Below are 13,585 nucleotides of genomic sequence, written 5' to 3'. Positions count from 1 at the left end.
TCAATCATTGGGCTCTCTTCCAGGGAAGGTGGGACCTGTTCAGAAGGGACCGTATGCATCTGAACTGGAGAGAAACTAATATCCTAGCAGAAAGACATGTTAAAGCTGCACGGTGGGGTTTAAACTAGAGTTGCAGGGGGATGGGAACCAGAGTGCCAGGACAGTTAGTGGTGAGGTTGTGGAGGCAGATGTTAGCAAGACCTCAGACAACATTAGGAATCAAAAGGTTGAGCATGGTGCAACTACTGTCCTGAGCTGTATGCATTTCATTGCAAGATATATCATGGGAAAGGCAGATATTAGTGCTGAAGATAAGGTAGCTGAGGCAATATGCAGTGAGGAGAGACTGTTGATAGGGCAAAATTTCAGTCAACAGATGAGTTGCAATGTAAAAGACAGACAAAATCGAAAAGAGCGAGTGCAGGACTGAAGTTGTTATATTTGAATGTGTGCAGTATACGGAATAAGGTACATGAAATTGTACCGCAGTTGCAGAGTGGCAGGTATGATGTTGTAGGTATCACTGAATCTTGGCTGAAAGCAAATTATGGCTGGGAAATTGACACCCAAGGATACACATTTATTCAAAAGGGCAGGAAGGAAAGGAGAGGAAGCAGTTTCATTAGAAAGAGGTGACATAGGGTCAGAAGGTGTTCAATCTTTGCGGCTAGAGCTAAGGAACAGCAAAGGTAAAAAGACCCTGACTGGAGTTGTATACAGAACCACTCCCCCCCCCCCCCCCCCCCCCCACCAAACAGTACTGAGGATGTGGTCTACAAATTACAACAGCAGACAGAAAATGCAGACAAAAGAGCATTGTTACAATAATCATGAGGGATTTAAATATGTGGGTAGATTGGGCAAATCAGGTTGGTGCTGGATTCCAGGAGGGGGAATTTCTAGAGTGCCTACGAGATGGCTTTTTAGAGCAGCTCATGGTTGAGCCCACTAGGGGATCAGCTATCTTGGATTGGGCCGCGTGCAATGAACCAGAATTCATTAGAGAGCTTAAGGTAAAAGAACCCTTTGGGGAAAATGATCATAATATGATCGAATTCACCGAGATTTGAGGAGAAGCTGAAGTCAGCTGTATCAGTATTACAGAGACGTAAAGGCACGAGAGAGGAGTTGGTCAGAATTGATTGGAAAAGAGCACTGGCAGGGATGGCAGCAGAGCAGCAATGGCTAGAATTTCTGGAAGCAATTTGGAAGGCACAAGATATATACAGCCCGAAGAGGAAGAAGTATTCTAAAGGAAAGGTGACACAACCAAGTCAAAGCCAACATAAAAGCCAAAGAGAAGGCATATAATAAAGCAAAATTCAGTGGGAAGTTAGAGGATTGGGAAGCTTCTCAAAACCAACAGAAGGCATCAAGAAAGTCATTAAGGAGGGAAAGATAGAATACAAAAGTAAGCTAGCTTTCTACAGGGGCACAATTGAAAGCATCCTGACTGGCTACATCACTGCCTGGTATGGAAACTGTACTCCCCTCAATTACAGGACCCTGCAGAGAGTGGTGCGGACAGGCCAGCACATCTGTAGATGTGAACTTCCCACTATTCATGACATCTACAAAGACAGATGTGTAAAAAAGGCCTAAAGGATTATTGGGGACCCAAGTCACCCCAGACACAAACTGTTCCAGCTGCTACCATCCAGGAAACTGTACTGCAGCATAAAAGCCAGGACCAACAGGCTCCGGGACAGCTTCTTCCACCAGTCCGCTATATCCTGCTGTGAACAATCACAATCCTCTCAATTTTGATTGTTCTACCAAGTCTTGTGTCACCTGTAAATTTAAAACTTGCATCTTAGGACCCCAAACCCACGTTATTATAGATCAAATGAATCAATGGCCCCAAAACTGATCTGGTGGAATGCCAGTATTCATCTTTCCAGTAGTCTAAAGAAACCGCTCCCCTTATCTGTTATTTGGCCAATCACCAGACAACCAATCCATTGTCCGTTATTTGGCCAACTTCATATCCATGTAATCAATCCCTTTTATGCCATATGCTTAGACTTGGCTGATAAACCTTCCACCTAGTTTGCGGCAAATTGCCACCCTCTTTTAATGAGGCATCTATTATTCTTTTATTAAAAAAGGGTAAAGACCCAACAGAGTGTTCCTCGTATAGGCCGATCTCTTTGCTTAATGTTGATGTTAAAGTCTTGGCTAAAGTTTTGGCTTATAGATTAGAAACTGTTATTCCCTCTATTATCTCTGATGACCAAACCGGTTTTATTAAAAACCGTCTCCCTTTTTTTAACATTCGGCGTCTATTCAATATTTTATATTCACCCCCAACTGAGATTCCTGAATGTGTTATTTCTCTCGATGCGGAGAAAGCATTTGATCGTATAGAGTGGAACTACCTTTTTGCAGTTTTAGAAAAATTTGACCGGTCAAAGTTTTATCTCTTGGATCAAATTGCTGTATTTGTGTCCTACTGCCTCTGTTTTAACTAATTTTCAGAAATCCCAGTTATTTAACCTCAAACGTGGTACCCGTCAGGGATGCCCTTTAAGTCCCTTTCTCTTTGATTTGGCTATGGAACCTTTGGCGATAGCATTTCGAAATTGTCCTGAATTGACCGGGATCTGGAGAGGGGGTGTTAAGCATAAAGTTTCTCTTTATGCTGATGACTTATTACTTTTTCTTTCAAATCCATCTACATCCTTACCTCCAATGTTTTCACTTCTTGACCAGTTTAGCCAGTTCTCTGGCTATAAACTTAATTTACATAAGAGCGAACTTTTCCCAATTAATAAAGAAGCACAAGAATTAACATTTTGTGATCTCCCTTTTAAAGTGGTCCATAATCAATTTACCTATTTTGGGATTACAGTCACAAGGAAGTTTAAAGATCTCTTTTGTGAAAATTTTGCCAACCTTGCATATACTATAAAACAGAGTCTGGTACAATGGTCACCTCTATCTATGTCTTTGGTAGGTCGTATAAATGTTGTTAAAATGTATGTTCTTCCTAAACTTTTATACTTATTTCAATCAATCCCAATTTTTATTCCTAAATCTTTTTTTGATTCCTTAGACTATTATTTTGTCATATCTGTGGAAGATTAAGCACTCTAGAATTAATAAAGTCTATCTCCAAAAACCTAAAAAAGAGGGTGGCATGGCTTTACCTAACTTTCGTTTATATTACTGGGCAGCCAATATACGTTGTGCTACCTTTTGGTCTTTTTTCCATGGCCAACCCGAGTGCCCTAATTGGGTGGCAATGGAGTTGAGCTCCACTAAAGAACTATCTATCTCTGCACTTCTTGGCTATGAACTCCCTAGTAGTTTGTCCAGATTAATAGTTAATCCTCTTGTTAGACACACTTTGCGTATTTGGGCTCAGTTTAGGAAATTCTATGGTTTCCATGGTTTTTCCGTTTCCAGCCCTGTCGTACATAATCACCTTTTTCTACCCACTACGTATGACTCAGCATTCCATGATTGGTATAGGAAGGGCATTAGACATTTTGAAGATCTTTTTATTGATAATCGCTTCGCTTCTTTCCAACAGCTCTCTGCTAAGTTCAATCTGCCCAATGCTCATTTTTTTTAGATATCTCCAAATTAGACACTTTATTAATCCTTTAATTCCTAACTTCCCTGTAATGCCTGAGAAAAATGTTATGGACTTTTTCCTTTCCATTAATCCACTAGGTAAAGGTTTAATATCAAGTATTCAAGATAAATTAGCAGCCTTACGACATGCCCGTGGATGAAATTAAAATGGCATGGGAGCAGGATTTAAATACCTCCGTATCTGATGAGACTTGGGACTCGATTCTCAAATCGGTTAATACAACCTCTCTTTGTGCTCGCCATTGCCTCTTACAGTTTAAGATTGTTCATAGAGCCCATATGTCTAAATCTAAACTATCTCGATTTTACCCTAACATCAGTCCGCTTTGTGATAAATGCAAAAGGGGCGAGGCTTCTCTCATTCATATGTACTGGTTTTGTCCTAGCTTGGAGAAATTTTGGAAAGATGTCTTTATAACGTTATTGTATATTCTGAATCACCGCCTAGAACCAAACCCTTTAATTGCTCTGCTCGGTTTCTGGGGTGAGACAGATTTACGTCTGAGTCCATCTAAGTGTTGAATATTATCATTTGCCTCTCTCCTGGCTAGATGTTTAATCCTTCTTAGATGGAGAGATGTTGCCCCGCCCACGCATGCTCAATGGCTTAACAACATTATGGCCTGCTTGGACCTTGAAAAAATTCATTATTCAATTCTTAATTCGGACTTAAAGTTCCATAAGGTCCGGGGACCTTTTATTGAGTACTTTCATAACCTTCCTCCTATCTAAGGTTTTTTTTTTCGGTCCCTTGCTTTCAGCTCCTTTTTCTTTTGGTAGTAGGCATTAATATCTTCTGTTGCTAAGTGTATTCACAGTTTGGGGGTTTGATTGTCCTGATTTATATTCTCTATATTGTGTTGTGGGTGGTCTGAAGTTTCCTTTTTTTGTTTTGTGTTGTGGGGCTTGGGGAGGACACTAATTTTACTTGTCTTCAATTTGGGTGCTTTTTCAATTATCTTTCTCTGTATCAGATTGTTATTGTATGCTTATTTTTTGCACTGTATCAATGTCCTTCATTTTGATTTGGGTTTTTTTTTTATCTGTAGTTATGTAGAAAACATATTAAAAAAACTAAAAAAAATTTTTTTAAAAAAACACCTTCCACCTAGTACCTTTTCATCATCCTTTGTAACTAATGCCATTCCTCAGATTCACTCCTCGGAACCTGAAGCTCTCGATCCTCACAACCTCAGCGTTGTTGATGCCATTAGACCACTTTTAGATTTCCATTTATTTTGGCAGCTAACATTCTTCATAGCTCCTTGCTTCTCTACAGTTTTCACTTCTCTGAAACTAACCACTTCATTCTGCAGATGCTGGAAATCCAAACTAACACACAAAATGCTGGAGGAACTCAGCAGGTCAGGTAGCATCTATGGAGAGGAAAAGGGGCCAAGTCCCTTCATCAGGACCTGAAATATTGGTGACTCTATTCCACTCCACAGATGCTGTTTGACCTGTTGAGTTCCTCTTGTGGGAAGACATTTTGTGTGTTGCATCAGAAGCAACCTTTTTCATTTCTTCTGAATCTCTTTTGTTTGTGAAAACACAATTTGCACTTCACAGCAATATACCTCAACTGTCCCTGAGACAACCTTTCCTCAAAGGCAGTCAATTTGTCTTTCTACAGTTCTGCCTGTCATCTTTCAGTTCCAATTTAACTGACTAGATCCATTCACATCTTTCTGAAATTGACCTTGTTGTAACTATTTTTTACTTTGGATTGTTCCTTCTCTCTTTATATACCAAACCTAAATCTTAAGATATTGTAAGACCATAAGACGTAGGAACAGATTTAGACCATTCAGCCCATCAAATCTGCTCCGACATTCCATCATGGCTGAACCCAGATCCCACTCAACCCCATACACTGTTTGTAACTTATTCACTTAATTTTCAAAGTCTTACAGTTTACTGAAGAGCTTGAGGTAACATGCAGCAGCACCCAGAGGCAAATCTACAAACAATTTCAACAAATGTCTATGACCAGGACTGACATGACTATTCACTAAATTGACCAGAATTTACAGTAGAAAAATAGTCCCAGAAAACTATTTTTTTCTGCATTCAGCAAAATGTTACATTTTAGGATTGAACACTATAAATTCTGAATTCTTTTATCTTTTTGATGGCATCATTTGAAAAAGTTGTTGTTGCTTAAACCTGTAACAACCATCATCAAGAGAGGCAAAATAGATGTTCATATTTTCTTCTATATTTTAATACACATCATTGATTTTCACTTCACAAACAAGAAGAAATCATGCAGATGCTGGAAATTCAAGCAACACACACAAAATGCTGGTGGAACGCAGCAGGCCAGGCAGCATCTATAGGAAAAAGTACAGTCAAGGTTTCGGGCTGAGACCCTTCGTCAGGACCAACTGAAAGAAGAGTCAAATATTTAAAAGTGGAATGGGGAGGGGGAGATCCAAAATGATAAGAGAAGACAGGAGGGGGAGGGATGAAGCTAAGAGCTGGAAAGTTGATTGGCAAAAGGGATGTGCAGCTGGAGAAGGGAAAGGATCATGGGACAAGAGACCTAGGGAGAAAGAAAGGAGGTGGTGAGCTCCAGGGGGAATTGGAGAGCAGGCAAGGAGTGATTGTGAGAGGATAAGAGAGGGAAAAAAAGGGGGGGAATGGGGAATGATAAATGAATAAATAAATAAAGGATGGGGTAAGAAGGGGAGGAGGGGCATTAATGGAAGTTAGAGAAATCAATGTTCATGCCGTCAGGTTGGAGGCTGCCCAGACGGAATAGAAGGTGTTGTTCCTCCAACCTGAGTGTGGCTTCATCTTGACAGTAGAGGAGGCCATGGATAGACATATCAGAATGGGAATGGGACATGGAATTAAAATGTGTGGCCACTGGGAGATCCTGCTTTCTCTGGTGGGCAGAACGTAGGTGTTCAGCGAAACGGTCTCCCAGTCTGCGTCAGGTCTCACCAATATATAGAAGGCTGCACCGGGAGCACCGGACGCAGTATATCACACCAGCCGACTCACAGGTGAAGTGTCGCCTCACCTGGAAGGACTGTCTGGGGCCCTGAATGGTGGAGAGGGAGGAAGTGTCAGGGCAGGTGTAGCACTTGTTCCGCTTACAGGGATCAGTGCCAGGAGGGAGATCGGTGGGAAGGGATGGGGGGGGGGGGGGGAATGTGGACAAGGGAGTCGTGTAGGGAGCGATCTCTGTGGAAAGCAGAAAGGGGGTGGGGGGGGGGGGGAGGGAAAGATGTGCTTGGTAGTGGGATCCCATTGGTGGTGGCGGAAGTTACGGAGAATTATATGTTGGACCCGGAGGCTGATGGGTGGTAGTTGAGGACAAGAGGGACCCTATCCCGAGCAGGGTTGCGGGAGGATGGGGTGAGAGCAGATGTGCGTGATTTTCACTTGTTTGTTTAGCCTGATTAAATAGACTAAATCACATGGTGGGGGGGGGGGGGGGGGGGGAGAACAGAGTAGATTGGAGATTGGATTGGGACCATCCAGCCCAAGATCTTAAAGCACAAACTAACGGAGATGGGAGTAGACTCTCACATGGTGGATTGGATAGTGGACTACTTGACAGATAGACCTCAGTATGTGCGGTTGGGAGACTGTAGGTCTGACACAGTGGTCAGCAGCACAGGAGCGCCACAGGGAACCGTACTCTCTCCGGTCCTGTTCACCCTGTACACATCTGACTTCCAATATAACTCTGAGTCCTGCCATGTGCAGAAGTTCGCTGATGACACGGCCATAGTGGGGTGTGTCAGGAATGGACAGGAGGAGGAGTATAGGAAACTGATACAGGACTTTGTGATATGGTGCAACTCAAACTACCTGCGTCTCAATGTCACCAAGACCAAGGAGATGGTGGTGGACTTTAGGAGATCTAGGCCTCATATGGAGCCAGTGATCATTAATGGAGAATGTGTGGAGCAGGTTAAGACCTACAAGTATCTGGGAGTACAGTTGGACGAGAAGCTAGACTGGACTGCCAACACAGATGCCTTGTGCAGGAAGGCACAGAGTCGACTGTACTTCCTTAGAAGGTTGGCGTCATTCAATGTCTGCAGTGAAATGCTGATGATGTTCTATAGGTCAGTTGTTGAGAGCGCCCTCTTCTTTGTGGTGGCGTGTTGGGGAGGAAGCATTAAGAAGAAGGACGCCTCACGTCTTAATAAGCTGATAAGGAAGGCGGGCTCTGTCGTGGGCAAAGTACTGGAGAGTTTATCATCGGTAGCTGAGCGAAGGGCGCTGAGTAGGCTACGGTCAATTATGGAAAACCCTGAACATCCTCTACATAGCACCATCCAGAGACAGAGAAGCAGTTTCAGCGACAGGTTACTGTCGATGCAATGCTCCTCAGACAGGATGAAGAGGTCTATACTCCCCAATGCCATTAGGCTTTACAATTCAACTGCCAGGACTTAAGAACTTTTTTTTAAAGCTATTATTAATGCTTTTTGAGTTAGTGATTTAGATGCATATCATATTATTACTGAGTTAAGTATTGTATGTAATGAGTTTTTGCTACAACAAGTGTATGGGACATTGGAAAAAATGTTGAATTTCCCCATGGGGATGAATAAAGTATCTATCTATCTATCTATCTATCTAAAAGGGATCAGTGTTGGGAGTGAGACTTGGGAACAACATTAGTAGTAGCTGAATGGCAGTCACGAAAGCACTGGTAGTAGGTGGCTGGCCAATGAAAAAAAATAAATGTAGGCTTTAGTATAGTGTTGTGAAGACCCACTTGTCCTTAGAATGCAAAAACCAATGTTGCCCTGTCATGCAGAAATCACATTAGGCATACAAAGGTGCACTGCATCCTTTGGTGCACACAAATTTTTGAAGAGACGCAAAATGACTCCAAAATTATTACTGCATTACATTCCAGAAAGAAAAACACTTACGAGGCATGTAACACGAAAAAACAGTGATGTTATTCAAGAATATTTTCAGATACCTGTGCTTAAATAACTCACTGTAAGAAACCAGTGAAGTAAGTGAAATGAATACTAACGTTCTCAATCCCTGAGTCTACAACCAGCGGAAATATGATTTGACTAATCGATACATCAAAATTTCAGAACTATAGTATATGGTTTTACGTTTTCTGTGCTTCTTTCATCAATACCTTGTTTATGGAAAGTTAGCTGAATTCAACCTCAATCAAAATCCGTCCAAGTTATCTGGACACAGTGACTAAAAGAGAAACACCTCCAATCAAGACAGAGTACTGCAAATTCAATTCACTTGGGTGACCAGTTCAGCTCTCCTTCATAATTAATTCTATTACTCCGAACCCACGAATGAGAAGCATTGTGGTAGCTCCAAGCAACTGCATGATTAACTTAGTACAAAATATCACAAACATCTCCTTCACAATATTCTAAAAAAAAGTACATTTCAGAAATATAGTGTACAACAGCATTGCCTCCCAAGGGGTACCTTACCTTAAACTCTGGTTTGAACCAGTTGAACTGGCCAAAACCAGTTTGAACATTCATTCCAGAGTTACGACTTTATAGAGAGCGTAATTATGGATTAATTAAAATATGAACTAGTTTTCAAGAAGTAAAATCTGTATACAATTTAATGGGATATTCCGATTCTGTCCCTTTGAAACAATTTAGGGGAAAACAATAAATATTCCTGCTATTCGCACATTGTATGCTAGCCAGTTCAGAACTGATCTGTTTTGTCTCTTAACCTTCTAGTTATTTGTATATTCATGAAGACATTCCTCAATACTGTAATTAAAGGCTTACATTTTGGGTGCAGACTTAAGTATTGAATATTCAAAGTGGGATGTGCTACCATTGTAAATATGTAATGCTGGAAATTTAGCTGACTATTCAGAATGTTGATGCAGGTGATTATAGCAATTGAAACTGTTGTTTTAATTTATTATCTTTGTGTTCAAGTTTGTGTCAGGAGAGAGAAATTCTCTCGGACTCTCTCTCCTGAAGGTTCACTGTGTGAATAATGACTACAAAAATAATCCGACCAGTGCCTCATAAAGCCTCAACATTTCATCCTTGCTTTCATATTCTATTCCTCTTGATATGAATGCTAACACTGCATTTACCTCCTTACAAACAAATCAAACTTCAAGTTAAACTTTAGGGAATCATTCACAAGGACTCAGAGTCCCTTGGCACCTCTGATTTCTAATTTACTCCTCGTTTAGAAAATAGTCTATGTCTTTATTCCTTCAATCCTATAATTCTTTACGCTGTATTCTGTCTACCACCTCTTTGTCCATTCTCCTAATCTGCCCTTCAGCAGATTCCTGAACGCTACTTGTCCCTACACCTATCTTTGTATCATCCACAAATCTGGCCACAAAGCAATCAGCTCCATCATCCAAATTACTGAAATATAACATGAAGTGTTCCCAACAGCGACCCCTGCAGAACAGCACTAGTCACTGGTAGCCAAGGCCCCCTTCATTCCCACCCACCCTTTGCCTCCTGCTAATCTTCTATCCATGTTAGTATCTCTTGTAATACCATGAACTCTTATCTTGTTTAGCCACCTTGTCAAAAGCCTTCTAGAACCAGTCTGAACTGGTTTAACCTTCATTCCGGAGTTATGACATCATAGTCACATAATTGTGGATGAACTAAAATAAGAACCCGTCTTCAAGAACTAAAACCTGTACCCAATTTAAAGGGACATTCTGATTCTGTCCCACTGAATCAACTTAAGGACAAATGATTAACGTCCCTATTATTAGCATATTGTTGAAATATTGTCCCTGCCTCTTAACGCATAGTTTTTTGGAGGTCTATTTTGCCTCCATGAATACACAACCATTGCTCAACATCATATCTAAAGGGACATATTTTGGATACAGAAACAAGTATTGATGTGCTGCCATTGTAAATATGTAATTCCGTAAATGTACTATTCAAAATGTTAAAGAAGGTTATTGTAACAATTGAAACTGTCGTTTTTCATTTATTGCTAGCTTTGTGTTGAAGGTTCACTGTATGAAAGAAGACTCCTACAATATCCCTAGTGTGGTCTGACCAATGCCTTATAGAGCTTCAGCAGTACATTGACTGGTAGAAGAGGTAAAGGGCTGAAGGAGGAGGAATCTGATAGGAGAGCAAGGGGAAGAGGAGGGAAACCAGAGGAATATGATGAGTTAACAGTGAGAAGGGATCCAGAATGGGGCATAGCAAAAGAGCTGGCAGGCAGGGGGGGGGGGGGGGGGGGGAAGGTCAGAAGAGAAAGAAATTACCCTTAGGGAAATTGATATTCACGCCATCAAATCAGAGGCTACTCAGATGGAAATTGTGCTGCTTCTCCAACTCGAGCACATCGTGGCAGTGGGGGAGGCCATAGACTGACGTGTCAGAATGGGAATGGGATGTCGATCTGAAGTGGCTAACCATTAGGAAATCTCACCTTTTGTGGTGGACAGAGTAAAGGCACTCAAAGTAGTTCCCCCCCACCCCCCACCAAATCTATGTCAGGTCTCACCGATGTAGACTGAGCACCAGATACAGCAGATGATTCCAGATGATCACAACAGGCTCACAGAGGAATTGTTGCCTCACCTGGAAGGATAGTTTGTGCCCCTGAATGGTGGTGCAGAGCAAGAAGTGATAAGTGCCAGAAAGGAGATCAGAGGGGAGGGGCAAGAGGACAAGGGAATTGTATAGAGAGTGACCACTTTATGAAAAGCAGAGAATAGAGAGAAAGATTTCCTAGGGTTAGGATTTTGTCATAGATGATGGAAGTTATGGCGAAAGTTATAGTTTTTTTTCTCCCTCCATTAGATTTCATAACAGTCTTTGAACACAGCATTATTCCAAATTCTATGTACTATTTATTTTTGTTATTTATAGTAAAATTATGTCCTTGCACAGTACTGCTGCATAAAACAACAAATCTTGCATCATACAGCCAAAATATACAGATTCCACTGTCTGCTTTCAACATTGAAAACTTCTACTTACTTCTGAACTTTGGGATATTTCATCTCTGCAATTGCATTTGTGGAGTCAAGTTGCTTTTCTTTCAAGTGTCGTGGCCACATATTGTCGACCCAGTCCACCAAGTCCACCTGAAACAACCAATGCATCTTTTAAAATCTTTAAATGAAACATTAAATGACATCAATCCAAGAAACTGGTCAAAAATTACACCTTAGCTTATTTAACAGCTCATTCTTACAAATAATCAGTTTAATTAGAAAGTAGGAATCCAATCAAATGCTCAGAAAATGTTCTTCCGCAATGAACTTGTCAAGATTTTTTTTCAGATATTAATTAGAGTTTGGGAAGTATAGAACACAGAGCTAATGTTCAGATTTTAGCTCTAGAATACTAACATCACTGTGTAATCCAACAGTTGCAAGGATGCCAGGTAATCTTACATTTCTATGCTAACTTTGCTTATTGATGAAGAAACCCACAAAGGAAATAGTCTTATGTTTTTTGGAACCTTAGGGGAGCAGGAAAGCTCCTAAGGAATCTTACACCTCTCTCTGCCCTTCTCATTGCTATCATCATGGAGGAGGGACAGAAGCCTGAAGGGACACACTCAACAATTCAGGACAAGCTTCTTCCCCACTGCGATCAGATTTCTGAATGGACAAAGAACCCATGAACACTACCTCACTACTTTTTTTAAAAATTTCTATTTTTGCACTACTTATTTAATTTAACTATATTTTTCCCCATTGGAAGGCAAATTTCACCCTTTATTTAGAAAATAAATCAAGATGTGTATGTTCTCATGTGAATGTCAAGCTGTCTTACAGAATCCCATTTATAGCTAAATTACAACAATATTTCAAAACAATATTCATTTAACTGAAAACACTTTTCCAGTTAAGGACCTTTCCACCAACTTAAAAACCTTTTTTAATGTCCAATTTTTTGAAATATAAATAAGACACAACAACCAATAGGAAGTAAACCCAAAAATAATTCAATGTGCCAGAGTAACCATGTTACAGTAGTGTGGATTTCATCAGGCTACAAACATGTTAAAAAATTAATGCAATAATAACTCCCATGAGATTAATAACCCTACTGATTCAATTCAGAGACACCTATCAGGCCAGTTTGAGACAAGCAAAGTTTAACTAGTTTTATTCAGCACAATCAGGAAGCCTGCCCAGGCTCAAAGAAATGAAAAAAAAAGCTCTCAACAGTACATGCTTTACATCAGGCTCATTAAACCTCTATTGCCAAGAGTACCCACCTTGCTAGTCCAAGCAAGAAAACCCTCCAAAAATAAAGACCCAACCTCAATAAGTCACCTCGGGTTGGAAGACATTGTAACAGTCTGACCTGGGCTACAAAAATTTTTCTCAGCTTGCAAAACAGAAGGTTATGCCCCTGTCCCACATTAAGACTTGCACATAAAGTCCAGTGCAGTAGTGAATCAATGCTGCATTGTTGGAAATATCACGGTTATCAATTGTGGCTCACTTGGTCATACTGCCAATCAGAAAACTGGAAAGCTGCAAGTTCAACTCCCGCTCTAGAAACTTGAGCAATAAAACAGATTGAAACCCCAATATAGTACAGTGGGAAAGTGTTAGACTTGTTGGTTTACAAATGGGTTGTTACACTGGGGCCCAAACTAATCTCCTAAATGGATGCAAAACATCTCGTGGTACAATTTTGAAGACAAGCAACTCAGTTAACCCATTGCTCTGGAAAATATTCACCTCCCACTAAATATTATTAAAATGTTGCCTAATAATTACATAAGTTAGCATGCTTCCTATACTGCAAAAATAACTTGCAAATTTTGCCTAACCAGTCCATCAAGGGAATTATCTACTTCAGGATTTCCCAGCCTGGCTTCTATGGACCACTTGCTTAATGGTATTTGTCCATGACATACAAAGGGTTGGGAACCCCTGATCTGCTTGCTGTCGTACTGTGTCTTCAGTTATGAAGCCCAGAGATACAAGTGCTTTATTCATCATTTTAACCCCTCCACATCACCATTAAAAGGTTTA

The 13,585-nt window shown here is 40.7% G+C and overlaps 1 protein-coding gene across 6 annotated transcripts in view; it reads right to left on the bottom strand.

Annotated features, from left to right (window-relative positions):
- Positions 1-13,585, bottom strand: part of kdm2bb (lysine (K)-specific demethylase 2Bb) — a 231,775-nt gene that overhangs the window by 150,691 nt on the left and 67,499 nt on the right. For all 6 annotated transcript variants that reach the window (XM_073065597.1, XM_073065598.1, XM_073065599.1 and 3 more), the window contains one exon: positions 11,565-11,671. In XM_073065597.1, the coding sequence (XP_072921698.1) occupies positions 11,565-11,671 (107 nt within the window). The remainder of the gene's footprint in view (positions 1-11,564; positions 11,672-13,585) is intronic.

The sequence above is a fragment of the Hemitrygon akajei genome, chromosome 14 (genome assembly GCF_048418815.1).
Source record: "Hemitrygon akajei chromosome 14, sHemAka1.3, whole genome shotgun sequence".
Taxonomy (NCBI): Eukaryota; Metazoa; Chordata; class Chondrichthyes; order Myliobatiformes; family Dasyatidae; genus Hemitrygon; species Hemitrygon akajei.
The sequence above is the reverse complement of the archived record's forward strand: the minus strand, read 5'-3'. Positions and strand labels throughout refer to the sequence as shown.